At 43.6% G+C, this 27,377-nt stretch overlaps 1 protein-coding gene and 1 non-coding gene across 2 annotated transcripts in view; one reads left to right on the plus strand and one right to left on the minus strand.

Annotated features, from left to right (window-relative positions):
- Window positions 1-1,565: 1,565 nt before the first annotated feature.
- On the minus strand, window positions 1,566-1,673 carry LOC126019837 (U6 spliceosomal RNA). Its single transcript, XR_007499457.1, has one exon. It is a non-coding gene; the product is annotated as a U6 spliceosomal RNA (small nuclear RNA).
- A 12,406-nt stretch (window positions 1,674-14,079) lies between these two features.
- Window positions 14,080-27,377, plus strand: part of GPCPD1 (glycerophosphocholine phosphodiesterase 1) — a 60,579-nt gene continuing 47,281 nt past the window's right edge. The window contains exons 1-2 of the mRNA XM_049779189.1: window positions 14,080-14,144; window positions 21,250-21,325. Of these exons, the coding sequence (XP_049635146.1) occupies window positions 21,277-21,325 (49 nt within the window). The 5' untranslated portion in view covers window positions 14,080-14,144; window positions 21,250-21,276. The remainder of the gene's footprint in view (window positions 14,145-21,249; window positions 21,326-27,377) is intronic.

Raw genomic sequence — 27,377 nt, forward strand, 5'->3', positions numbered from 1 at the left:
AGAAAAAAAGAAAGAAAGAAAGAAAGAAAGAAAGAAAGAAAGAGAAGAAAGAAAAAGAAAGAAGAAGAAAGAAAAAGAAGAAAGAAGAGAAAAAGAAAGAAAGAAAGAGAAGACAGAAAGAAAGAAAGAAAGAAAGAAGGAAAGAAGAAAGAAGGAAAATAAAGAGCGGATTCTAACTTAGCTTTAAAAGGACATCAGCAATTCACAAGTCTAACTCCTCTGAGGAGTCCTTACTTCCTTTAGGTAGAGCTGAAAAGGAAGTAGGCAGATTAGGTCTGAAGCAAAGCTTAAGAAGTAGGTGGGGGGGGGGAATGAAAGAATAATGATCTAATTATGGAGAGCCAGAAAGATACTATAATGAGGAATGCTTATTTGGGGGAGGTGGTGGAACCGAGCTCCTACCATAAACCCTCCCCACTCCTTCTCTCAGTCCTCTCCCACTTGTTCTCCACTTCTTCTCCCTCTCACGATACCCTGACTTTTCATCTGAGCTCACAGGACCCAGGGTCAGTGCCTCCAATACTGGTGCTGGTCTGATTGTTCAGTGGTGCTGGGACCAAAAGGGTTGCGGATTATACTCAGGGCCTTGAACGGGCAAGGTATGGGCTCCACGACCTTTGAGTTCAATCCTTATTTCCTTTCTTCTTCTGACATTTCCTGTCTCTATCGCCAGCATTGTCATCACCACATTTAATCCACACAAGTAAATAAGATTTCTGAAACTACACATATATCCACTGCACAGTTTGTATCATGGACTTAGCAGCATTAGGATATAGTCAACACAAACTAATAATATTTTTAAAGAATGGTAGAGGAGTTGGAGAGATAGTGTAGGAAGATGCTTGCCTGGCATGCAGCCAATACTAGTTGAATCCCTGGCACCAAATATGATCCCCCAAGTATCACCCTAAGTGATCCTTGCGCACAGAAGCAAAAGCAAGTCTTGAGCACAGATGAGTGTGGACAGCTCTAACCCTCAATCTCCCTCTTAGAAAAGAGGGACATCCATGAGGAAATCTTAATCTGACTGCTGTGGATACTGAGTAGCATTATTTTTGTTTGTTTGTTTTGGAGCCACACCCAGTGGCACTCAGGGGTTACTCCCAGCTCTGTGCTCAGAAATCGCTTCTGGCTTGTAGGAACCATGTGGGATGCCCGGGGATCGAACTGTGTCCGTTCTGGGTCAGCTGTGTGCAAGGCAAATGAACCTATCACTGCACCATCGCTCCAGCCCCTGAGCAGCATTATTTTGAGGACATAGGATTGCGCTCTCACTCTCTCCTCTCTCTTCTCTCTCTCTCTCTCTCTCTCTCCTCTCTCTCTCTCTCTCTCTCTCTCTCTCTCTCTCTCTCTCTCTCTCTCTCTCTCTCTCATAGTGTGCAGGACTTACTCCTGGTTCTACATTCAGGGATCATTTCTGGTGGGGTGGTAAGGCTTATGGGACCATATGGAGTGCCAGGGATTGAACCCAGGTCAGCCATGGACAAGGGAAGAGCCCTGCCTGCTGTTCTCTTGCTTTAGCCCAGGACATAGAGATTTCTGGCTTTTTTTTTTTTTTTCTAAAAAATATGGAACGCTTCACGAACTTGCGTGTCATCCTTGCGCAGGGGCCTTGCTAATCTTCTCTGTATCATTCCAATTTTAGCAGCCGAGGTGAGCACACATACTCCATTCCTGTGGGTTGGGACTTAGATTTTCTATATTCATCAAAGGAAGACAAGGTCCTTTTAATTCAGCAGGATGAGGCCAACCAGGAGTTTGTTCAGTTGTCCTGGAATCCAAACTCAGAGGCCTAATTTGAAATGTGTGATTAACATGGAGAGTGAGTAATAGGGAGTGGCGAGGACAGTGTTTGTTAGGGTGTGCATTCAGTATTACTATTCAAAAATAGCATTGTATGGGTCATATGTCCATGACTGTGGGTCAGATGTGTCAACCAAGTAATATTATGCTGATAACTTGAAGTGTACTCACGGGAGGCATTGTTGGTTATGAAACATTCTTAGAGGGTATTAACAAACTCCCTGGATACTTTTCACTCAAATTTTCAGTGATTTCTTATCAACATTGTGGGAAGGGAGAAGGTGAGAAACCTAGCTGTGTTCAGGGCTTAACCTGGCTCTGTGCTCAGAGATCATTCCTGGTGGTCTTTGGTGGACCTGTTAGGGATTGAACCTGCTTACATAGGCTGCCTGCAAGGCAAGAAGAGCTTTGTCCTCTATACTATCTCTCCAGCTGCCAGGTGCCCTGCTAGGATGCAAAGATCAGCAACAAATAGTCCTTACCCTTGAGGTTCTAATTACAGGATGAAATAAAGATGCAACAGATAAAAGCAATAAAGTATTGGCTCCTACTTTCATATTCTTTTCATGGGTAAAAGAACACAAGTGTAAGCATGAGTCATTAAGTTGGGAGTAGAACAGAGAGAATATTACCTCTAATCTCCCCAATCTGAATCATTCCCAGCCTCAATGCACATCATTGGCAAGTATCTTCCTGACTCTAACCCCTCCTCTTTGACCTGCTACAATTTAAAAAAGGACTGCTGGATTTTTAATTTTTTTTTATTTTTTTACCAACAGTACACTGAGGTTTTTTTTACCAGCACTTGTTGTTTCCTCTTTGGGAATAGATCATTCTTACAGTGTGCAGTGATATCTCATTGTGGATTTAATTTACATTCCTTTCCAGTCTAAGACACAAACAACCCAAGTTTGATTTCCAATACAACAAATGGTCCCCAGATCCCTGCCAGGAGTGATTCCTGAGAGCATAAGCTGAGAACTTCCAGATGTGTCAACCCTCAAAAAAAAATCAATAAAATATAAAAAGCTATTGCATAGTTACCTTTTGTGGTAAAATGCATATAAAATGACAAATAATTTCAGTAAAAAGAATTTAACAAGTTAATTAAGCATATTAGAAAAAAATAGGGGAGGCGCCGGTGAGGTGGCGCTAGAGATAAGGTGTCTGCCTTGCAAGCGCTAGCCAAGGAAGGACCGCGGTTCAATCCCCCGGCGTCCCATATGGTTCCCCCAAGCCAGGGGCAAATTCTGAGTGTTTAATCAGGAGTAACCCCTGAGCATCAAATGGGTGTGGCCCAAAAAAGCAAAAAAAAAAAAAAAGAAAGAAAAAATAGGGTGTGAGTGGGTCACTCTGGCAGTGTTCAGGGTTTACTCCTACTTCTGCACTCAGAAAACATTCTTGATGGGCTTGGGGGACCTATGGGATGCTGGGATGGAATCTGGGTTGACTGCACACCAGGCAAATGCACTACTATACTAATGCTCTGACCCCCAATTTTTTTTTTGGGCCACACCCGGCAGTGCTCAGGGGTTACTCCTGGCTGTCTGCTCAGAAATAGCTCCTGGCAGGCATGGGGGACCATATGGGACACCGGGATTCGAACCAACCACCTTTGGTCCTGGATCGGCTGCTTGCAAGGCAAATGCCGCTGTGCTATCTCTCTGGGCCCTGTCCCCCAAATTTAAGAAATTAAGTGATGGGGCCAGAGTGATAGTGCAGCTGTAGGGTGTTTGCCTTGCATGTGGCTGACGAAGGACAGACCTCAGTTTGATTGCTGGCATCCCATATGCTCCCCAAACCAGGAGCGATTTCTGAGCACATAGCCAGGAGTAACGCCTGAGCATTACTGGGTGTGGCCCAAAAACCAAAAAAAAAAAAAAAAAGAAAGAAAGAAAGGAAAAGAAAGAAAAAAGAAAGAAAGAAAGAAGAAAGAAAGAAAGACGAAGAAAGAAGAAGAAAGAAAGAAAGAAAGAAAAGAAAGAAAGAAATGAAAGAAAGAAAAGAAAGAAAGAAAGAAGAGAAAGAAAGAAAGAAATAGAAAGAAAGAAAGAAAGAAAAGAAAGAAAGAAAGAAAGAAGAAAGAAAGAAAGAAAGAAAGAAGAGGGGGCCGGGCGGTGGCGCTAAAGGTAAGGTGCGCCTGCCTTGCCTGCGGTAGCCTTGGACGGACCGCGGTTCGATCCCCCGGGGTCCCATATGGTCCCCCAAGCCATGAGCAACTTCTGAGCGCATAGCCAGGAGTAACCCCTGAGCGTTACCGGGTGTGGCCCAAAAACCAAAAAAAAAAAAAAAAAAAAAAAAAAAAAAAGAAAGAAAGAAAGAAAGAAAGAAAGAAAGAAAGAAAGAAAGAAAGAAAGAAAGAAAGAAAGAAAGAAAGAAAGAAAGAAAGAAAGAAAGAAAGAAATTAAGTGGGTTGAAAATGTTTCTTCAAAACAGTGGTACATATACACAATGGAATATTATGCAGCCGTCAGTAGAGATGAAGTCATAAAATTTTCCTATACATGGATGGACATGGAAACCATTATGCCTGAGTGAAATAAGTCAGAGGGAAAGAGATAGACACAGAATAGTCTCACTCACCTATGGGTTTTAAGAAAAATAAAAGAGGGGCTGGAGAGATAGTATAGTGGTAGGGTGTTTATCTTGAATGCGTCCGACCAAGAACGAACCTGGGTTCGATTTCTGACATCCCATATGGTCCCCCAAGCCTGCCAGGAGCGATTTCTGAGTGCAAAACCAGGAGTAACCTCTGAGCGCTGCCAGATGTGGCCAAAAAAAATAAAAAAAAAAAAAAAGAAAAAAGAAAAAGGAAAAAGGAAAGAAAAGAAAAAGATATTATAAAGACATTATTGTGTTAATGCCCAGACACAATAGATGAACTCTCACAGAGATGAGGCTGGAAGAACCGGCTTATGATTTGAAGCTCATCACAAAGAATGGTGAGTGAAGTTAGAGAAAAAACTACACTAACAACTACCATGACAGTGTTTTTTATTAATTGATTGATTGAGTGAGTGATTTTGGGGCCACACCCAGCAAATGCTCAGGGGTTACTCCTTGCACTGTGCTCAGAAATCCCTCCTGGCAGGCTCAGGGGACCACGTGGGAAGCCAGGTATCGAACCGGTTCCATCCCAGGTCAGCCCCATGCAAGGCAATTGCCTTATTGCTGTGCTATCTCTCTGGCCCCACTATCATGACAATGCAAACGAGTGAGAGAAGTAGAATGCCTGTCTTGAATACAAGCAGGGGCTGGGGTAGAGGGAAATGGGGGGCACTGGTGGTGGGAATGTTGCACTGGTGAAGGGGGGAGTACTTTTTATGACTGAAACCCAACTACAAACATGTTTGTAATCATGGTGCTTAAATAAAGGTATTATTTAAAAAAAAATAAAAAAGTAATATAAACGGGAAAGAAATCACTCCTAGCAGGCTTGGAGGACCATACGGGATGCTGGAGAACGAACCCAGGTTGGCCTCATGCAAGACAAATGCCCTTCCCATTGTACTATCACTCTGGCCCCCTGATTTTGTTTTTACAACCATATGAGATGTAAAAGCTTTACTTGGCTAGGGGCCTGAGAGATATTACTAAGTTCTTGCACATGGCCTTGCACATGACCAACTTGGATTTGATCTCCAGCATCCCATACAGTATGCCAAGTCTGCCAGGAGTGATCCCTGCATGCAGAGCCAGGAATAAATAAGGCATACCACCAAGTGTGACCTCAAAATGAAAAACCATTCTTGGCTCACAGGCTGTTCAAGAGCAGAATTAGGCTGCCTGAACCCATGAGCTTGAGTATAGACTCAACTTAGAACTATGAAATTGAGAGTCAGGAAGATTCTAAGTGGCCATCCAGGTGAATATTTAGGGCCACAGAGATAAAGCAGGGCTTAAGACACCACTACAGGGGCCGGGCGGTGGCGCTAGAGGTAAGGTGCCTGCTTTGCCTGCGCTAGCCTTGGACGGACCGCGGTTCGATCCCCCGGCGTCCCATATGGTCCCCCGAGCCAGGAGCAACTTCTGAGAGCATAGCCAGAAGTAACCCCTGAGCGTTACCGGGTGTGGCCCCCAAAAAAAAAAAAAAAAAAGACACCACTACATATGGTCCCCTGAGCATTGCCAGGAGTGATCCCTGAGCTTATAGCTAGGAGTAATCTTGGAATCTAGGGTGTGGCCCAATAAACCAAAACCAAAAGCAAACTCAGATGAATCCTTCCATGACCCACACACATCTCCACTCAACATTCCCACTTGTTTGTAATTAATTTTATTTTTATTTATTTAACTTAAAAATCGAGGGTTACAACATCTGTGTTTAGGGTCATCATTCCAGCTTTGTTCTTTTTTTTGTTTGTCTGTTCATTTTTGTTTTAGGGTCACACCTAGTACTCTGCACACCGGAATCACTTCTATCTGTACTTGGGGGAACCATAGGGCTGCTAAGGATGAATCAGGGTTGACCACATGCAAGGCAAACGTCCTGCTTGCACAGCTTTCCTTATTAAACTATTCCTTTTATTTAAAAAAATGTTTCTTCGGGGCCGGGTGGTGGCGCTGGAGGTAAGGTGCCTGCGCTAGCCTAGGACGGACCACGGTTCGATCCCCCGGCGTCCCATATGGTCCCCCAAGAAGCCAGGAGCAACTTCTGAGCGCATAGCCAGGAGTAACCCCTGAGCGTCACAGGGTGTGGCCCCAAAAAAAAAAATGTTTCTTCAAAAATAAAGCCACATTTCGAGAGCTGGGCTCAGAGCCCCCACAGGCCAGGAGTTGTGTTCCTCTTGCACTGGCATGTGGTGGGCACTGGGCTGGACAGCTAGCCAAAGACCCCCCCCCCCAGACTGCCAATTAGCCTGGGGGGCCAGATTCCCCCACGCCAGAATGGTCTTCAGGTCCAGATCTGGTAACCTGGGCCCTTGGGAATGGGATGGGGTGGAGGAAAACCCCTCCCCTATGTATTCATTCACAAACTGCAGAGGTGAGAGCTGGGCTCAGAGACCCCCACAGGCCAGGACAGCTACCCAAAGGAAAATTCTCTCATCCATAGCAGACTCCCTGCAGGAGTGTCTTTTCTTACTGATAACCATTTTGAAATGCGCCCGCGCGGCAAATACCTTTTTAACATCGTCCAAATATTCTAATCCTTGACTATTTATAGGAAAGGAAATGGAATACCCTATATATGGAGGATAACACTCAAATAGATCTCTGAAATCAGTGTCTATGTGAACGTTACTTTCTATACAGTTGTCCTCTCTGACTGCTGAGCCTTATCCTTATTTCATCTATATAATGTATATAGCCCCTCTTATATATTGCCCTTCCACACCCAGAGACCCTCTACTCCCCCATATCCCAAACCGGACTTGTTATCTCCCCCTTATTTAACCCTCTTTACCCTCAGTTCTTAACTCGTTAGGCACCAAGACCGACCTCCTTCCCCAATAGACCACCATCCAGGTCCTCAATGAAAGACACCTCTCTATCCCCCATCTCGTGTCTCAGCAAGAAACTACAACCAACACGCCTGCTGACTCAAGCTTGTGACCCCTCTTGCTCCCATCAAATCGTGGACTGTTGCATGATACCAGATTCAGCTGCAGCTCAAGGACATTACAGGACTCTGAAATGCCACAAATCATATCTTAAACTCTAGACCAAAACCTGCGATACAAAAAAGTGCTTTGGCTTTCACTCCCCACAAGAATATCTCAGAAGACCTAATTGAGAAGCCTAAATTGCCTACGTAAGCTTAATACCTTTATAATAATGCATCTTAAGATATGTCTTCCTACACATACAGATAGCCTCCCCCATCATTTTCTTTTTTCAAATACCTTTTTTCCATTAATTTACTTTTTTTTACCTCAGTTTTATCTATATGTCCTATTTTTTATATATTCATATTTTATCTATCCTCACCAGTTTTGGTGCTACTTGGTACAAAAACCAAGAAAACATCTTGCCTGGGATAAAAGCTCAGACCACACCACAGATACTGTATGTGTAGCCTGTCATCCTTACCTGGAATAGCACCAGCAATACAAAAGGACACCATATGTTTTTGTATAGGCACAGTAAATGAGGGGAAATCATGGTCTCAGACACAAGATCTTATCTTCTAAGGATAAGAACTCACACTTTTTACATAAGGATGCCTCCCATCCTGGACATATGTCATGTGGATACAACTCAGTCTCCACGAGATCGGACACTGTTAGTTCATTCTCTAATTCCAGATCCCAGACGTAGAACTGAAACAACTCCCTGCAACAACACCAGGAACTAAGCTGCGTTGGGAGATTTACTTGTGCCAGTGTTAATATGACAAAGGGGACAGCGAGGAAATGGCAACTTGACCTAAGACCAGGAGGTCCTATCACATCACCTAACACTAAGTGGAAATCAGAAAATATATCATCCTTTGAACTATGAAAAATAAGATCAGTAACTACAGAAAACTGACTCTGACAACCGTGACTGTGCAGAACTTACCTTGAGACCATTAAGGAAAACCCTATCCTAGGCTATAGCCCAGGTCTCTTACAAAAATCAAGTTTTCTTAGTACAGAGGCCCAATTATGACAACAGAGACTGAGCAGAACCGTTGCAACCATAATTTCCTAGACTTCAGCTTAGGGAACTAGCAAAAACATGGAGCACATGATACAGAAAACTGAACATACCAACAATGTTGGAACAGAACCTCTAGAACCTTAAAGACTAATACCAAGATTGCTTGCTACAGTGGCCTGATTTTCTCATTCACAACGAGAGGAAAGGTTCCTGACACCACAAAAAAACAAAAACAAAAACCTGGGATATAGCAATGAGAAGGTATGGAGCCAGTGGTTGTTTCCATGACAATATGCTTCAAGAATGGAGAAACCCTGAATCTCTTAGGCCACAGGAATTTCCTTCTTTCCCCTATACTTACTGTGCCTATATATATATATATATATATATATATATATATATATATATATATATATATATATATATATATAAAAGGTGGGGTAACACCAACCCCTGCCATTCCAGCACTTTTTCTGTTTTTTTTTTTTTTAATTATTTTCCTTCTCTTTTTTCTTCCACTTTTTCCTTTCTTTTTCACTCTTGTAGATATTATTCGGTGATTTTCTCTTTTTCTCTCTCTCTTTTTTTTTTTTTTTTTTTAGTAGTTGACACCAAATTGTTTCTTCTCTTTTCCTTAACCTATTTATCTCCAACAGAATAACATAACTTGGATCATTCAGCCTCATACATTGAGGGGGGAAAAGGATGATACCAGGACCAGTCATATGAACATGTAGTGTAAACAAAAAATGACCAGACTGGAACATCAAACAGAATAGATACCCAACCTACAACAAGCTGTAAAGTGGAGACCAGTTATACTAGTATTCTGGGGGGAGGGGGTAAAGGAGGGAGATATGGGAGACATGCTGGGAACAGAAGTGGAGGGAGGACAACATTGGTGGTGGGAATGCCCTTCATTCATTGTCACTGTGTACCGTAAATAATTTTGTGTAATGAACTTCAGTCACAATAAAAATTAAAAAAAATAAAGCCACATTTATCAAGATCAATAAAACATTGATTGTTAAAAATTCACAAGTGAGGGGCAAATTTTAATTAAGTAGTTTTGGGATGGGGCCGGAGAAGTGGCGCTAGAGGTAAGGTGTCTGCCTTGCAAGCGCTAGCCAAGGAAGGACCTCGGTTCATCCCCGGTGTCCCATATGGTCCCCCCAAGCCAGGGGCAATTTCTGAGCACTTAGCCAGGAGTAACCCCTGAGCATCAAATGGGTGTGGCCTGAAAAACCAAAAAAAAAAATTAGTTTTGGGGCCAAATCCAGCTTGCTTAGAGCTTTACTCTAGCTCTGCTCTCAGGGATAACTCATGATGGACTCAGGGGACCAAATGTGTTGGTGGTGGTGGTGGTGGTGGTGAGGGGGGGATTGAACTCTGGTCAGCCTCCTGGAAGGCATATCCCTTACCTCCTCTGCTAGCTCTCTGGCCCCGAGGGGAAAAATTTGTTTGTTTTTTGTTTGTTTTTGAGCCACACCCAGTGGCATTCAGGGGTTACTCAAGGCTCTGTGCTCAGAAATCGCTCCAGGCAAGCTCAGGGACCCGGAAATCAAACCCAGGTCCATTCTGGGTCAGCCCTGTACTAGGCAAACGCCCTACAGCTGTACTACACTCCGGCCACACAAGGGGTAAATTTTGAAGTCGAAACATGGGTTTAAATTTTTTTCTTCAATGGCATTATCACTTTTATTTTTTATTTGTTTTTGGGTCACACCCAGCAGCGTTCAAGGGTCACTCCTGGCTCCACGCTCAGAAATCTCTCCTGGTAGGCTCAGGGGATGCCAGGATTCGAACCATCGTTCTTCCGCATGCAAGGCAAATGTCCTCCTCCATGCTATCTCTCCGGCCCCGCAGGATCACTTTTAAACAATGAAGGCACAAAGTGAGATCAAGCAGAGCAGGTTCAGATAAATGAGTTATTTCAGTATTTAATCAAATAAAATAATTGTTATGTATTTTATTAGATTCAATATTTTTGGAGCTCTCTGCGAATCATGATGTAAGCCTTTGGAGAGAGGATAGCACAGAGATTAAGGTTCTTGCCTTAAATTCGGGTTCGAATTTAATCTTGGAGTAAGAAGAGTCCACTACACTGCTGGTTGTGCCCTCTCTTTCTAAAGAAAGAATTACCATTCCGAAGATGTGGTAGCAGAGAGCTCTATCATCCACCTCCCCAATTAGAGCCAGGTGAACATAATGAGACTGACAGAAAGTTGGGTGGAGATGGAGCTCGAAGGGCTGAGCATATTCTTTTATGCCCAAGACCCAGGTTGTATGTCTGGTCCTGCATGATCCCTGATTATTCCTAGAAGTGGCCCCAACCACTGAGCCAACAGTTACCTTTGAGCATTACCAGGTGTGATTTCTTTTGAAAAAAAGAAAAAGAAAGAAAGATTAAAAAAATGTAAAAAAAAAAAAAATGGAAGAAGGGCCCGGAGAGATAGCACAGCGGTGTTTGCCTTTCAAGCAGCCGATCCAGGACCAAAGGTAGTTGGTTCGAATCCCCGTGTCCCATATGGTCTCCCATGCCTGCCAGGAGCTATTTCTGAGCAGACAGCCAGGAGTAACCCCTGAGCAACACCAGGTGTGGCCCAAAACCAAAAACAAAACCAAAAAAAAAAATGGAAAAAAAGAAAGAAAAGAAAAAGTGTTATATTATTGAGGAGTTTCTAAGCAAGGTTATATAAAGTGGAAACTCCTGGAATTCCTTCTCTGTGTGGGTTTTTCCCAGTCACTTAATACTATTGTTCTCTTTTCTATCTTTTAGGAATTCCACAATGTCTGTCAATGAAAGATATTAATTCTTACGTAATTTTATAAGATGTATGAGTATTGATTAGGTTCATCAACTTGTACTATGATTACTAGGCAAATAATGGCTTGATTGGTGATTACTGTCCAACCACTGTATATAATTAAGAAAAAATGTTAACTCATAAATTTGGAAGCTAGAACATTTACCATCAAAAATACACTGCAGTCTCCTCTGCTTTCCTCTCTTCTCCCCCTTCCTTATCCCTCTTCCTCTCCCCCTCCTCCTTTCTCCCTCCCTCTTTTTCTCTCCCTCTCCCAATCTGATTGAAGAATATATTAAAAAAAAAAAAAGAAAAACAATATACTGCAGAGGTCAGGAATTTGGTTCAGTGGTAGAGCCTGTAGGTAGCATGTGTGAGGTCCAGGTTCAGTCTCCCAACAGTGCAAAATAAAGCAAAAGAATAAAACGCCCACTCAAAGCCAAATACAAATCACTGCAACTTGTGAAAATCACAAAGCAAGTACTAATTGCATGGATGACTGTTGCATGAAATAATTAACGATGGGGTCTTGGGGTACACCACAGATGACGATGGCAGAAATGCCCTGAAGTCTAACCCAGGTTTACATATTAGATATGGTCATGCACAATCCAATTTATAACACTAGAAACTCCATTTTAGAAAACTCCAAGGATCAGGGAGATAATACAACAGGTAGAAAAAAGTGCTTGCCTTGCACATGGTTAACACCGGTTCAATCCTTGCCATATCAAAGGGGCTGTTCCAGTTGGAAAGCTAGAGCTCATTGTGGGGGGGGGGAGGGAGGCGTGTCACACCCGGCATGCTCAGGGGTTACTCCTGGCTCTCTGCTCAGAAATCACTCCTGGCAGGCTCAGGGGACCATATGGGATGCTGGAATTCGAACCACCATCTTTCTGCATGCAAGGCAAATGCTTTACCTCCATTCTATTTTTCCAGCCCCAGCTAGAGCTCTTTTGATGCTTCTATATCCCTTCATCTTTACTAATTTGCACATTTCTTCCTAAGAGTCCTTCCACATTCCTAGGGTTAGAATGCTCTCCTTGCATATGTATGGCCCTGGGCTCAAATCTTGGAATAGCAATAGCAACAACAACAACAACAAACAAAGGGGGTGAAGGGGTATGACCCAGAGGGATAGTTCTGTGGGTAAGATATAAACATCTAACACAATGGCCTTAGAGATAGGAACAGCAAATAGGGATTTTCCACGTTTTCCTGGTCCACCCAGGTTCAATCCCAGGCATCCCATATGGTTCCCCTAGGGCCAGAGAGATAATACAGTGGTAAAGTGCTTGCCTTGCATGCAGGGTTTGATCCTAGGCATCCCAGAGCACAGCCAAAAGTGATTCCTAAACGCAGAGCCAGGACTAACCTCTGAGCAACTGCCAGGCTTGGCCTCCAAACCAGCCGCCCCCAACAAAATCAAACAATAAACAAACCAAAACTATTTCTTAACCAAACATGTCCGATTGTAGTGATGTGGCCAGCCTGTAATAACAAGACGACAGACACCTGTGACAGACAGGTTTAATGGATGCAATCCCATGAGTCATTCCTTACACACGCCAAGTGGTTCTCCTATATGTTCTTCAAGTTGTACCTGATTCTTTTTTTTACGTTTTCATAAGACCCAGAGCAGTATAGGGGCCATTCTGCGTTTTTGGCCTTAGGCAGACAATCGCTTGGTCCCTGTAGGCTTCTGAGAAGCAGTAGGAAGAAACAGAATCGATTCTACACAACATGGTGGGAGATTGAGAGGGAGGTATGCAATCACTTTATTATTATTTTCTTAAATTTGTCCTTAGCCACACTTGGCAGTGCTTTCAGGATCATCCCTGGTGTTGCTGTGGGGGGACCCAGGCGCCTTATCCAGAGTGTTATTGGCTCGGATCCCTCGATTACTTAATTTTATCTTCAAGCTTGGTCTTGATTCTGCAAAGTCACGTGAACTAAGGTAGGTAAGTAGCAAATGATCACTTTTTCTGGAATCACCAGGAGAGAGGGGAACACTGGGGGGGGGGGGCGGTTTGTATGACTCCTTCTTGAGAAGATAGCTGACTACCATGTTTGCAGTCATTCTTGCTTCCAGAAACATCCATCCCTTCCAAGTTTCATTTCAAACTGAGCAGCTGGTGATGATTATTTAAAAATAAAAAAATAAAAACCTAAAAAAAAATCTTCATAAATAAAACAGATTAAAAAAAATAACCAAAAATAAAATAATGAATTTTTTAAAATAATCAACAATAAAAAAATCTCCTTTTTTTTTAAAAAAAAAAGTATGAATAAAATAAAAATTTTAAAAGATAATCAAAAATAAAAACCTCTTTTTAAAAACATTTAAACCTTTTTATAAATAAAATAATGAAAACTTTTTTAAAAATAATCAAAAGAAATCTCTTTTTAAAAAAAATTTAAAAAGCCATGTCATGTCAGTCTCCCCTAGTTATCCTTTTCCACTTGCGATGCGCGACCCGAGAGGGGCTGACGATTCTGGGGGGCTAAGACCAGCCTGGGGTGCCCGTGAGCATGAGCGAGCGGCTCAGAAGCGGAGCAGCCGCCGACGAGGCGCCTTTCCAGGAACGGCCGCCGGCCGGCTCTGGGCGCCGGGGGCGGGAAGGAAGGAAGACAGGAGGCGGAGGGCCCGCCCCCGTCCTGCCCTGCGCGCGCTCCCATTGGCCGAGAAGGCGCCGGGCGTGACGTCACCCGCCCCGCCTCCCTCCTCGGCCCCGCCCCCGGGCAGGACCCGGCGGTTTGGTCGGGAGCAGCTGAAACCGGTTTGCGCCGCGCTTCCTGCCTCAGAGCGCTCGGCGGCGTCGGGCGGCCGCCTCGGGGAGCGCCGTGGAGGCGAGGCGAGGCGAGGCGAGGCGAGACGAAGCCCGGCAAGCAGGCAGGCAGGCAGCTCGGCCCGCGGCGGGGGCCTCGCTCTCGGCGCGAACGCGGCAGGTGAGGCGACGGGCGAGGCGAGCGGGCGCGCGCTCACGTGGCGCCTCAGCTGTCAGGCCGGGGACGCCGGCGGCCTGGCCGCGTCCGTGTTGTCGTCCCTAACGGGGGGACCACCCCCCACCGCACCCCGCGGCCTACTCGAGCGCAGGCTCGGCCCCCCTCGGCTCGCCCGACCCCCCGGCTCTCTGCGGCCGTGTCCCCGGCGTCCCAGGCTCGACCCCCGGGGCGGATGGGGCCGGATGCCGCGGGGCCCCCTCGGAGGGACGGAGCGCGTCGGGATCCCCGAGCGCGCCTGCCCCTGCGCTTGGGGGTCGCCGCCCCCGCGGCTCGCGCCTCGGCTTCCGCTGGCCCCAGGTTGACCCCAAGTTGACCTCCCGGGCCGGGCAGGTGGCTCGCAGGTAAGGCGAGGCCAGGTAAGGCTGCTTCCCATGCAGAAGGTCGCTGGTTCGAATCCCAGAGGGTCCCCCACTGGAGCCTGCAAGGAGCGATTTCTGAGCTCTAGCAGAGCCAGGAGGAACTGCCCGGTGTCAAACCCAAACCCAAACCCAAACAAACTAAGTTGACCTTACCCATTAGGGCAGGATCAGTGTGACCCCAAGAATCCAATCTGCTGTCAGCAGCTCACACCCTAGGGTGCATCGCGATGATGGATTAGGGGAGGATCAGAACCCCGACTTGACCTGCCTTCCACCTACCCACCACTCTGGAGGTTGGCTCCAGGTTGCTAGAAGAAAGAGGTCTTTGGCGTCCTGGGACTTAAGCTCTAAAATCGCCTCCCCCTCCCCCCGATTTTTATTTTATTCTGTTTTATTTAGTTTTGGTTTTGGGGGGGGTCACACCTGGCTCTATTCCCAGAAATCGCTCCTGGCAGGCTCAAGTGGGGGGACTCCATGGGATACTCTATGGGATTCGAACCACTGTCCTTCTGCATTGCAAGCAAAGCAAACGCCCTGCCTCCATGCTGTCTATCTCTGCGGCCCCCCAGATTTAAAGTTTTGTCATTAAAAATGAAAAAGCCAGTATCAGTAATAGGAAAAAAAGTCCCATAATACAATAGGGAAATATTGCAACTCATTCGTCTGGTAAGGGACTTGTCTAGAATATACATATATTGGTTTTGGGGGGCCACACCCGGCAGCGCTCTGGGATTAGCCTTGGCCCTAGGCGCAGAAATCGCTCCTGGCAGGCTCAAGGTGGGGGATCCTATGGGGTCCCCTATGGGATTCGAACCACTGACCATCTGCATGCAAGGCAAACACCCTACCTCCGTGCTATCTCTCCAGCCCCGGTGCACTTAACTTTTAAGAGCTGGGAGAACTGGAATTTTAGGCACGATTTCAGTCTGCGAAGCAAGATTGAGGCCAGTTGGTTGGGTCCTCCTTCCTCGACACCCCCAGGAAAACCTCACACGGTTGGGTGGTTGGGAAGAGCTAGGATAGGTGCCAAAAAGTAGATGGTGCATCAAGTCTCTTGTCCTTATCCGACATCATCTAGTGGAGATGGAAAGCGTTTGGGGAAAATGGCCCGCCTTGGTTAGAAAGTTGCCTGATGGACGAATTGATGATTTCGGTTAATGAAATCTCCATAAGTGCCACCTGAAAACTCCAGTCGAGCTTGCATCTCTGTCAGTCGCATCCGAATACTCAGGTTCCTGTGATCCGCTACCAGCTCGAGCAGGAAATCAGCTCAGCAAAGTGTGGCTTTTCATGTGTTCCTTTCCTAGGGCAGAGCTGTTGTAGGAAGCCAGGGGAATTGGAAACAGCTTTTTTTTCCTTTGGAAGATCTGAAGGAAACAGTGGGAGATGTCTTTTGCCAGAAAGACGTTTTAGCTAAATAAATGACTTCTTCGGTTTACTTCTAAATTAAATGTTCATGTACCTAGTTTTCTTAAATTTCTTTCGTCCTCCAAACTGGTTAGCCTGTAAGGTAACCTGGTGGAAGGGTTTGACAAAAAGAGCAGAATTTGTTTTTGCCAGGTAGTTAGTATTATTAGCCTTCAAATGTTATATAAGTGACAATGTGAGATTTTTGTTAAATTCTGGTCTTTTCAAAAATTCGGTGCGGATTGCACCGAATGCTGCTTAAAGTCTCAGATGTAAATAATAGTGTTATTTGTCCTTAAGATGACAAAATGGAGATTACTTAAAAACAAAATAAAACTCAAACCTGTCTCTGGGAGTGTAGCATATGTGTGAAGATTGAGTTACATAATCAGTCAGCTCATGTATGGAAAATGACTCGCATTCATTTTGTTTGACACCTACCTCCCTTCCCCCTTTGCAGTATTCTCCCATCTCCCCTTGGAAGAAATTAGGGGCATTTAAGTTTTTTATTCCCTAGCTGGACTGCGTTTTACTTTGTCATTACTGTTTTGGTGTTAGCTATCTTGCACCAGAATTTTGGCCTCTGTCCATAATCGAGTGAACTGCTGTAGGAACCGCAACTCCCTGGATTTTATTCAGTTTGCTCTTGCCTGCAGGGGGTGGAGCAGAAATCAATCCACGTTCTGAGGGAATTTCTTGCAATGCAAATGGAAGATGATGGTTGCCAGGGTGGGTTCTTTTGTTTGTTTGGTTTAGTTTGGGGCCACATCTGGCAGTGTTTAGGGCTTGGTTACTCCAGACTGAACTCAGGAATTACTCCTGGCAAGCCTTTTGGGATGGTGGGGATTGAACCCAGATTTACCTCATATGAGGCAAGTGCTTAACCTGCTGTATTATCTCTAGTCTGCTTCAGGGTGTTTCGTTTGCTTATTTTGTTTTGTTTTGCTGGGTGTTTTTGTGCTTGCCCATACTTTTTTTTTTTTAACTGTTTGCATCTGAATGATGCTCAGGGGTATTCCTGGTTCTGTACTCTAGAATTACTTCTGGCATATGGGATGAACCCTATGGGATGTCAGTGAATGCAAATGCCCAACTTGTTGAACTATTGCTTAGACCTCCTCTAGGGTATTCGTTTTTTGGAAGGGGGTAGGGGACCACCTTTGGCGGTGCTCAGGGATTACTCCTGGCTCTGCTGAGAAATCACTCCTGAGCTGTCAGTTTGGTTGCATCTAAGGCAAACAACCTACCAGTTGTGCTATCCTGAAGCCTCTAGGGTGGTTTTTTTGTTTGTACTGTCTACAGAACTTAGTATAGTACTTTTTAGACAGCTATTTATAGCCACTAGCCACTTTAAAATAGCCACTTTGAAAAACAACCTTAGAATGAAAGACTCAGTTTGAATAATTGGCTTGTTTTCCCTTTTGTTGAGTTTATGTAAGTTTCTTGTTTTCAGTATATTAGGCATTTAGAGATGATTTATACCAGCGTTGGTTTTCATACACAGAGTTAATTACATTTGATTTCCCTAAAACAGTTGTGAAAAATTGATCAGCAAACAGTTGAGTACCAATTGTATAATTACGAAGATGTATTTTCCCTGGCAGCAAACAATGGGTGAACGTACAATTACATGTTGAGATCGGGGTTGGCTGTTAAGCAGTTTTGCTTTATATGACACACCTTTTTGCTGCTTCTTAATATTAAGTCAGTAAATTAAGCCAAGTGCTTTGTAGTGTAAAGTTTTAAAATTTTTCAATGCATCAATATTTATGCTTCTCTCTTAGGGCTATATTAAAATTTATCCTATATATTAGGTGTCATGTTGGAAAGGGATTATTAAACTATTTGGCTTATTGTCAATTATCAGAGGCAATCTACATTTAATTTTTAATTTAGAATGGCGATGGGTGCTGGTGTGGAATTTAATGCCTCAGACCTGTGAGGCCCAGATTTGCTGTTGAGCTCCATCCTTGGCCTAGATATAGAATAATCTTTGCCAGTGTTAGAATTGTTTGCATGTGCTTTAAATAGATCGTGTACATTTTTGGGGTTGGGCGTGTTCCACTCTCTGTAAATCCCAGCCTCACCAGATGGGACAGCTCAGTGCTGGGATCCAGGATGCTACACTGCTTGGTCCTGCTGTGCTGTGCTGTGCTGTGCTGCAGATGGAACTGCAGCCCCACATCTACAGATGTGTCCCCCGTACCCGACCCACCCCTGAACCCTGTGCTCTCTCCCCAGACCATTTTTTTTTTTACTTTTAGATATGGAAAGTAGATTAAGGTATCTTAGAAATGACTGTCAAGGGCAGGTTTTATCCAAGGTGGAGTTTAAAGTTCAGAATTGCTAGCTAAAATGATGGGGTTGCCAGATAGAGAATTTATTTTTTTAGGAGGGAAGGCCACACCCAGCAATGGTCCAAAGTTATTCCTGGCTCTGCACTCAGGAATCACTCCTGGTGGACTCGGGGTACCTTCTGGGATGCCAGGGAATGAACCCAGGTTGACCACATGCAAGGCAAGCGCCTTATCCATTGTATTCAGCCCCCCAAGATAGGGAGGGGATTCTTTTTTCCAACTTTTGGAGACCATCTGCTCTGTGACACTGAGATATGGAAATCTTTAACCTAGTGATATGAAAATGCAGACTGCTGTTTTTTTAAATCACCTAATTGCCTTTTTAATCATGTGTACGTATTTAACATGTACACTTTCTGACCTGTATGGGATGATAAACCGTTTACAGCTTACATTGAACCTCAATCATTTAACAGTTTCCTGTAGGTAGATCGATGGCATTTGGAGCTCGACAGTGGTAGAGAGCTATGCTCTGCATTATTTGATGTTTATTTCTTTATTGGTTTGAGAATACACCTGGTACTCAGGGGACACTCCTGGCAGGCGCAGGGGACCACATGGGGTGCTGGGCAATGAACCCAGGTTGGCTGTGCACAAGGCAAGCACACTACTTGCCGTACCATCGCTCTAGCGCCTGCATTACTTGGTGTTTAGCTGTTCTAGATCCAGAGCATCACTCCCAGGTGTGACAACCATAAAATCAAATACCCTTTGGAGGGTCAAATTCCTTCCTTCCAGTGAGAATTGCAGCTTTATCTACCTTGATTCTGCATTGTTAATTGTGGGTTCATTAAATGGCCATTGCACGAGTTGTGCGTTTATTTGTTGGGAGAGACATTGAGCAAAGAGGAAATAGAAGAATTATTGCTATGGAAGGTACTTTAATATTAAAATTGTGCATGTAGATAAAATTTAAGCTGACAAATTAGTGGAAACTTTTGAGGGGGGCATACCAACCTGTTTGGCGTTAATTCTGGCTGCTCAGGCATCACTCCTGGAAGGGTTCAGGGGACCATATATGGGGCCAGGAATTGAACCAAGTTTGGTCGCTTGCAAGGCAAGCATGTTAACTGGTATTCTGTCTTCCCAGCCTATAATTGGAATTGTTTTAAAACATGAGAGTTGGGAATACAAAAGTGTATTTCAGTATTAAAGAAGTTACAAATATAACCCTTGTACGAAGTATGTATTCTTTCTATTCTCTTGGGTAGGAGAGTTGAATGAATCAAAGATCTGAGACACATGTAAGAGGTCTCTAAATTCCATTCCTGGCACCAACCTGACTATGGCTGGGTATGGCCCTAGATAGCTCCCAGCAACACAGGGCCCAACAAGTGGCCATTACTAAGCCGAACACAGAACTGTGGAAACCATACCTCCTGACTGAAGACTGCTGGGAGAACACACACACACACACACACACACACACACACACACACACACACACACACACTTGTCTTCTATATAGCTGATCCAGCACCCCATACAGTACCCTGAGCTCTGCCAGAAGTGACACACACACATACGGATCTCAGCTAAAAAGAAGTGGGGAATATATGATAGCTAAGCATTATTACAGCCTGCAAAATTGTGTGATCTAGCCCTGTACATGAAGGACAGATACATATATTTCTGGCTGGCTTGGAGTATATGGTCAGTAGATGATTTTTAAAAAGATGCAAATGACCTAGGACAGAAAAATGGTTCCCTAGACCTGACTTAGAGGTTTGGATTTCAATAACGGATAGATGTGATTCCAAGCCAGGATCATGGGCAAGCATATCCTTATTGATATAAAATGTGTTCTTGGGGGTGGAGGTAGAGATAGTATAGAATAAGGAAATTATTTTATATAGCATATAGAAAAACTTGTGTGAATTAGACCTGAGTTCAATCCCTTGTTGTCATGAGCACCACCGGGAGTAATCCCTGAGCAAGAGCTAGGAATAAGTCCTAAACATTGCCAGCTGTGACCCAAAAGCCAGATATATAACTAGGGGGTCAGATACTTTGCAGATGGGAGACCCAAGTTTAGTTTCTCTCATTGCTTGTATTTCTTGGCACTGTTGATACGGGGAGAAAAAAAATAACCAACTTGGCGATGAGGGGGAAGTATTACTGTGAAGAAATTTAGAAGCCAAAATACTGATTGGGATTTTGAACTGAATTGAAATTCTGACTTTAGCAAGTAAGTTACAGGAATACAATCAATACTTGGTAATACATTGTGGAGTTATGTATTATTTTTGTTTGTTGGTTTGGGTTGCTTTTTTGTGCCATACCTCATGCTGTTCAGGGGTTACTCCTGGGCAGTGCTTGGGAGTTCATATGAGATGCCAGCAATCAAACTTGGTTGGCTGCGTGTGCAAGGCAATACCCTGCCACTGAACTATCAGTCTAGCCCTGGAGCTCCATTCTAAATTCCACTCTACAGAACTAGAATAATAATGGTTGGCCCAATGGCTATAAGAAGGAGTGATTTATGGAGGAAGGTTTTTGGTTTTCTTGTGAGTTCTTTGGTTGTTGATGTTAAAGTTGGAACCCTTGTTGAGTCGACAGGGTGCAGAAATTGGCCTTGAGCCAAGGTGTTTTGTTTTTGTTTGTCTTCATAACTTGAGCCTGGTTGGGAAAGATAGAGTATAGAACAGCTGCTTATCGGAAGAGAAAGTATGTGGTGAGAGCATTGAATTCTTAAAAACGTGAACACTTTTAGATACAGTATTTCTGGTTCAAATGTCTGTTTTTACAGAATAGTTTTTAATGCTTTAGGCTGGAAACCTGTTGGGTAATGTAGTCCCTCTTTATATATAAGGACTCTGCAACTCTGCTCACTGTTCAGACTCATTTTTGGTTGGTTATTTTAACTTGTATCTTGAACAAATATTTGTTATACACTAAAGGACAACTTTTTTTTTTCCTCCCTAGCATTCATCATAAAAGAAATTCGTCACAATGACATCTTCTCAGGTTACCTTTGAAATAAGAGGAACTCTATTGCCAGGTATTGTGAATTTTACTTTGAACAATTTTTAATTAAATTAACATTTAAAACTTAGAATGACTTAAATAAGGAGATGTTATGAATGGACCTATTTTTGATGAAATATCCTTGGGCTTTGCATGATGATCAAAATGTACTTGGAAAGTAATGAACTTGAGTAAAAAGACCATTTTCTTTTCTATTTCTTTTTTCTTTATTATTATTATTTTAAAAATATCTTTATTTAAGCACTATGATTACAAATATGTTTGCAGTTGGGTTTCAGTCATAAAAAGAACACTCTCCCTTCACCAGTGCAACAATTCCACCATCAATGCCCTCCACCACCCTATACCTGTATTCGAGACAGGCATTCTATTTCTCTCACTCATTAACATTGTCATGGTAGTTGTTAGTGTAGTTATTTCTCTAACTGCATTCACTACTTTTTGTGGTGAGCTTCATATTATGAGCCAGTCCTTCTGGCCCTCATCTCTATTGTCTCTGGGCATTATTACAATAATGCCCTTAATTTTTCTTAAATCCCATAGATGAGTGAGACTATTCTGTATCTCTCTCTCTCCCTTTGACGTTTTTTAGTTCAGCATAATAGTTTCCATGTCCATCCATGTATAGGAAAATTTCATGACCATCTCTCCTGACAGCTGCATAGCATTTTAATTGTTATTTTCTTTAAGCCCTTTCTTTTTTTTTTTGGTTTTTGGGCCACACCCTGTGACGCTCAGGGGTTACTCCTGGCTATGCGCTCAGAAGTTGCTCCTGGCTTCTTGGGGGACCATATGGGACGCCGGGGGATCGAACCGCGGTCCGTCCTAGGCTAGCGCAGGCAAGGCAGGCCACCTTACCTCCAGCGCCACCGCCCGGCCCCTCTTTAAGCCCTTTCAAATAGTGCTTTCTCAAGTTTTTTTAAGAAAGCTGTTAGATATACCTGGGCTGTGAATTTTAAGTTACACAACTTTTGTTAATGCAAGACATTGATGAGAGGCCACCAAGACAGTAGTGCAAAGGGTTGTGCATTTGAGTGCTAGGCCCCAAGTTTGATCCCTGATAGTGGTTTCCTGAGCACAAGGTGGTTCCCAGACCTAAATAGTGCCATATCGGTGTATCCTAGTGTTGAACCATGCCAGGTTCACAGGACTGGGATGAGTCTCACTAGAAATGGTTCTCAGATCCTCTAAGCTTTACTTTGGGGTCCCTATTCCTCACTCACATTACTCTTTCACCCACACCTTCCAAAAGAAGCAATTGATGAAGGTCTCAGGATGTAGCGTGTAGCCTTGCATATGGAGGGCCTGGAATGAATGGACCCTGTTGGAAAAAAGAAGGTGACAAGGTATTTGGCAAGAGAGCAGGTTGAACTACACTAGTGTAAAATAGCACGTTAAAGCAGTACCTCGTGGGGGATTATATAGTTTAATAGTCTGTACTAGTCCGTACAAGTTTTTGTTGCAGTCCTCTCCTTTCTCTGTCCTTTGGAACTTTGTCAGATTGATTTGTCTACAGTTTCATCCTCCCTGCTGACTCTCTACTCCACCCTTCTATATAATACTTGATAGTTTGCTTGCGAAATTCAGGTGAAGGTTCTGTATCTATTTTGTACCTCTTAGACATATTATGAAGCTTCTTGAATTTTTGGTGTGAGTGAATTATAAACTATTGTGAAGACTTTTAAAATTTGTTTTGAGGTTTACAACCGTGATTCTCAGAGCTTACTCCTGGCTCTGCACTCAAGTAGAGATCAGGGGACCATTGAAGATGCCAGGGATTGAACCTACGTCAGTTGTGTGAATGGCTTTATTTACCCTCTGTACTATTTCTTCAGTCCTATGTAAATATCTGTCTCATTGATGTTGAATTCCTCCACCAAATACATTGCCTGCCTGGCTCAGGGCAGGGGTAAGTCAGTGTTGAAAGAATGAAGCAATGCCTCTGTGGCGTGCACCTTTATTTTAGCAGTCATCACCTCACACTTGTTGGCCCAAGTTCAAATTCTTAGTGATTACAATCTGGTGCAGTTCCTCCTGGCCAGGATTCTGCAGATTGAATAATATACAGCTAATACAAAATGGCTGCTTTAAATCAGGCTCATCTGCTGTCTGGTGGGTCTGTACAGAGAAGTCCTTAGCACTGTTTCTCTTTTAGAGAGTCGTAGGCAGGCTCTTTCAGCTAAAAGTTGCTGGCCATGTCTGGAGATGAGCTGACCTTAGGATTTACCAAGGAACGGCCAGCTTGTCATATAAGGGGTCACTCAATCTAGAGGAAAGATAACAGTAGATGTATATGCTAATGATTGAGTAGGTGAGAAGGACTAGATGGAGAAGGGCAACTAGAGCCTAGGTTTGGGGATTGCTCCCCATTGCTCCACCTTGATTTCCTTATCAAAGCAGGAGGAACTTATTTATTTTGTACCAAATGCTTTGGGAATGGGCAGTTTAGGTAGCGGTGAAATTAGAGTGAGTAAGGTGTTTGCAAATCCCTTTATTTTGCATTTGTATCTTTATACCCTTAAACAATTTGAGAGGGGCTTAAAAAATATGAGAGGGGCCTGAGCGATAGTACAGCCGTAGGGCATTTGCCTTGCATGTGGCTGACCTAAAGCCGACCTGGGTTTGATCCTAGGGATCCCATATCCTTCCCTGAGTCAGGAGCAATTTCTGAGCACATAGCCAGGAGTAACCCCTAAGGGTCACCAGATGTGGCCAAAAAAACAAACAAAACAATGAGAACCAATTAATGCAAGACTTGTTTGGGTTTTGGATTTTTTCTTATAATAAAAGCCAAGGTAATCAGCAGAAAGACAAAACAACATGGCAGGAATTATTGGTGGTAAAATACATACTTATGCAAGGAGAGAGAATGACTTTTTTTTTTTTCCCTTTTTCCCATTTGGATACATGTTCTTTCAGAAACAAAAAGTAGATATGTTAGAGTCTGGAGTCAAAGGACAAGACCACACAAGTGAAAAAAAGCAAAACAAAACTATTCCATTTACCAACAAGCTAAAAACTGATCAGGGCTACCTCCTGCAGGGGAGGGTTAACCAGGAGTCACCAGCCAGATTATATAGGGCTAAAAGCAGAAAGTCTTGACCTTTAAGTTGATTGGCAGTTGTCTGGGATGTTTCTAAGGTGTTTCATCATGTGCTTTTATGGCTAGATGTGTAGGGTGGTATATCGTGGTTTATAAAACCTTGGGGTCTGCATCATTATTGTTGGGATAAACACTTAGCCCTTAACTGGAAACTTAGCCTTGTTGCCTTAAATGGAAACTTAACTTTGGGTTGACAAAATGGAGTCTCTTTTACTCCAGGCTTCAGGTTTCCTCTTTTCTTGAACCTGAGTCAAATCTTTGACTCTCCCTGGGGTCCCTTGTCCCTGTCCCTGTCCCTGCCTATTGGCACATACTGGGACCTTAGCACAGAGCACAATCATCTTAACTGCTCTTATGTGAACCTGAATAAAAAGGATGAGGAGATCTTGTGTAGCATAATAGGAGACCCCAAACAAATCACTTAAGTCAAAGTTTAGGAGAGGGATCCCTAAGGTGACAGTTTGACCCACAAACTCTCCACCCACAGTCCAGTATAGTCCACAAGCAAATGGGGGTGTTCATTCCAGCCAGTTGTCCCAAGGTCACTGCTATCAGCAGGTACAACAGGACAATCTGCATTCTGCCCTGGTCTGGGAACTGAGTTACCTGACTCTGCAGGGGGTCCTTCTCATCTCATCTTGAGGAACAAGGCAATTTCTGCATTTTGTTCAGTCCTGCAACTTTAACAGCTGTTGGAGTGGAGAGGACAATACCAGAGAGCTCTAGAATCCAGTTGCTTGGAGAGACAGGCTGTGAAGGTTGTTGCCCTTCCTTTACTGGGTCTGACAGAAATGCCCCTATACCTGGTGCTAATTCTTTTACTCTTAACATTACCAGGGAATCCATAATCTTTACTCCTTTCCTTCCACTACCCATCCTCTTTAAGTGTTAGTGTCTGGTTTATTCTTTCCATTTGCCCTGACTTCTGAGATAGACAGGTACAGTGTAATTTCCAATTGATGTCTTAGGCCTTAGCTAATTGAGTTCTGTGGCTCCTCTTCCCCTGCAACTTTCCTGCTGACCTTCACATTTTCCCTAGAGAGTTCACCACCTTAGAAGTCAGTAAGGGCAGTGTGGTCAAAGGTCCATCTTCTGTAATTTATTCAGGCTGGCAAAGTTCTGTAGGCTTTACTTGTAAGAAGAGATGAAATCTCATGCTATCTTATTTCTTAATAAGGGTCCAGGCAATTGACTGGTTTGGGTTTGCAGTTACCAGTATCTGAAAAAGATCAGATCAGTTAGACAGGGGAATATCATTTAAAACAGCCAAGCCCTATAGCAGTAAACTGTCCTTTTATCCTTGGGAGGACAAAGCTCTCTGGGATGATGACACAGAAGTTAAACAACAGAAGCCAAAGCATCATAGCACTATACCTGTTTTCCTGAGTATTTAGGTATCTGTGTGAGGTTACACTGCTAATCTTTCTCAGGATAAGCTCTCTAATGCTATACAGGTATTGCAGGGAGAAGAGGCCCATGACTACCACTAGGTTCAGTAACAGCCCATTAAACACAGCTCTGAGTTACTTCTACTGTACTGTTCAGCCTGCGTTCTCCCTCGTAAAGTTCTGGCTTCTACTATTGTAGTCAAACTAGAGATAGCATGTACAGCTTTTAGTTCCTTCATGAACAATCTTTTATAACCAGTAAGTACACTCTCGTATGGGTTATCCAAGAGGAGTGGGCTGTTAAGTCCAGTAGACTACGTTGAATTCAGTTAGCTACAGAAAAAGTTTTTCTCTCCACCTTAAATGTGAATCTTGCCAGATAGCTAAATAAACTTGGCTTGTTCCTTTGCATAACCTGGCAAGACAGGAGAAATCTCCATTTGGGGTATCCCATTATTTACAGATAATTTCTGGGGATTGGTCTAGGATAGAACAGGTGGTTTATAATAAAGGCATTAATTAGTACTTGGCCAGTCAGAGCAGGGTTACCTAGGCTTGGCCAATGTAAAGATGCGAAGTCAGGTCAACATGATGAACTGGAAGTGACTTGACCTCTCATGATAGGAGGAAGTCTGTCCCATCCCTCTCCAGGGTTAGGAGAGATTCTGATCTCTAGAACTTTTCTTGATGCTGAGAACAGAGCCCAGGCTGTGGCTAGTCAATGCAGATCTAGACATTCCTAGATTATTTTTGATTTCCTAGGCCAGTCTGCCTCCTCTATGGTCTCCTTGAGGTTAGCAGAGTACTTGTAACACTACCAAATATTGCTGGACCTGCTCCTGCCATTTAACTTCAACCCATTTCAACTCTCCCTGGGAGAAGACTCTGTGATCCTCTACCTGACTTATAAGATTTCCTGTCTACATGAGGAGTAATCCCCACTACAGAAAAGAAAACTTCCTGCCTGTATTTATGCAAACCAACATAGTGCCATGAAGCATAAAATGTAGTGAAGGTGCCAAGAAAAGAGACAAAGGAAATGTTTCCCAATTTTTAGAAAACACACAATAACAATCATACATATAATTTTGAATTCTATTTGGAAAACCTTGACTTCCTGTCATTTCTAAAGGTCCAATTTTCTAAGAGCATTGTAACATAGTTTACAAAGCATTAGACCATTTCTAATTTAGAGAGATACTAATAACAATCCAGTTTGACCATAGTTTCTTTTCTTAGTACACATACTCAAGCTTTCTGCACATTTCTAAATTCATTCTGTAACTTTCCTCCATTCCAATTTCCAACCAATTGGTCACTTCCACAGAATCCCCTTTCCCCCCCAACATTCATAAATTCATCCATTATCTTCCTTGTATAAAACACACATATACGCTCTTTTCTCTAACCTTCTCTTCTCTTTTCATCCTCCAGTGGGCATTCCTGCCCAGGGCATCTGCATGCACCCAGCTCAGAACACCAGACAGGGCCATCCTTGGCTCTGTGCTCCACCCTCTTTCTGTGTCTTTTCCTGAATCCTCTTCCTAAACCAGTGCTGTGGCTCTTGGAGGGAA

Source organism: Suncus etruscus, chromosome 9 (assembly GCF_024139225.1).
Source record: "Suncus etruscus isolate mSunEtr1 chromosome 9, mSunEtr1.pri.cur, whole genome shotgun sequence".
Taxonomy (NCBI): domain Eukaryota; kingdom Metazoa; phylum Chordata; class Mammalia; order Eulipotyphla; family Soricidae; genus Suncus; species Suncus etruscus.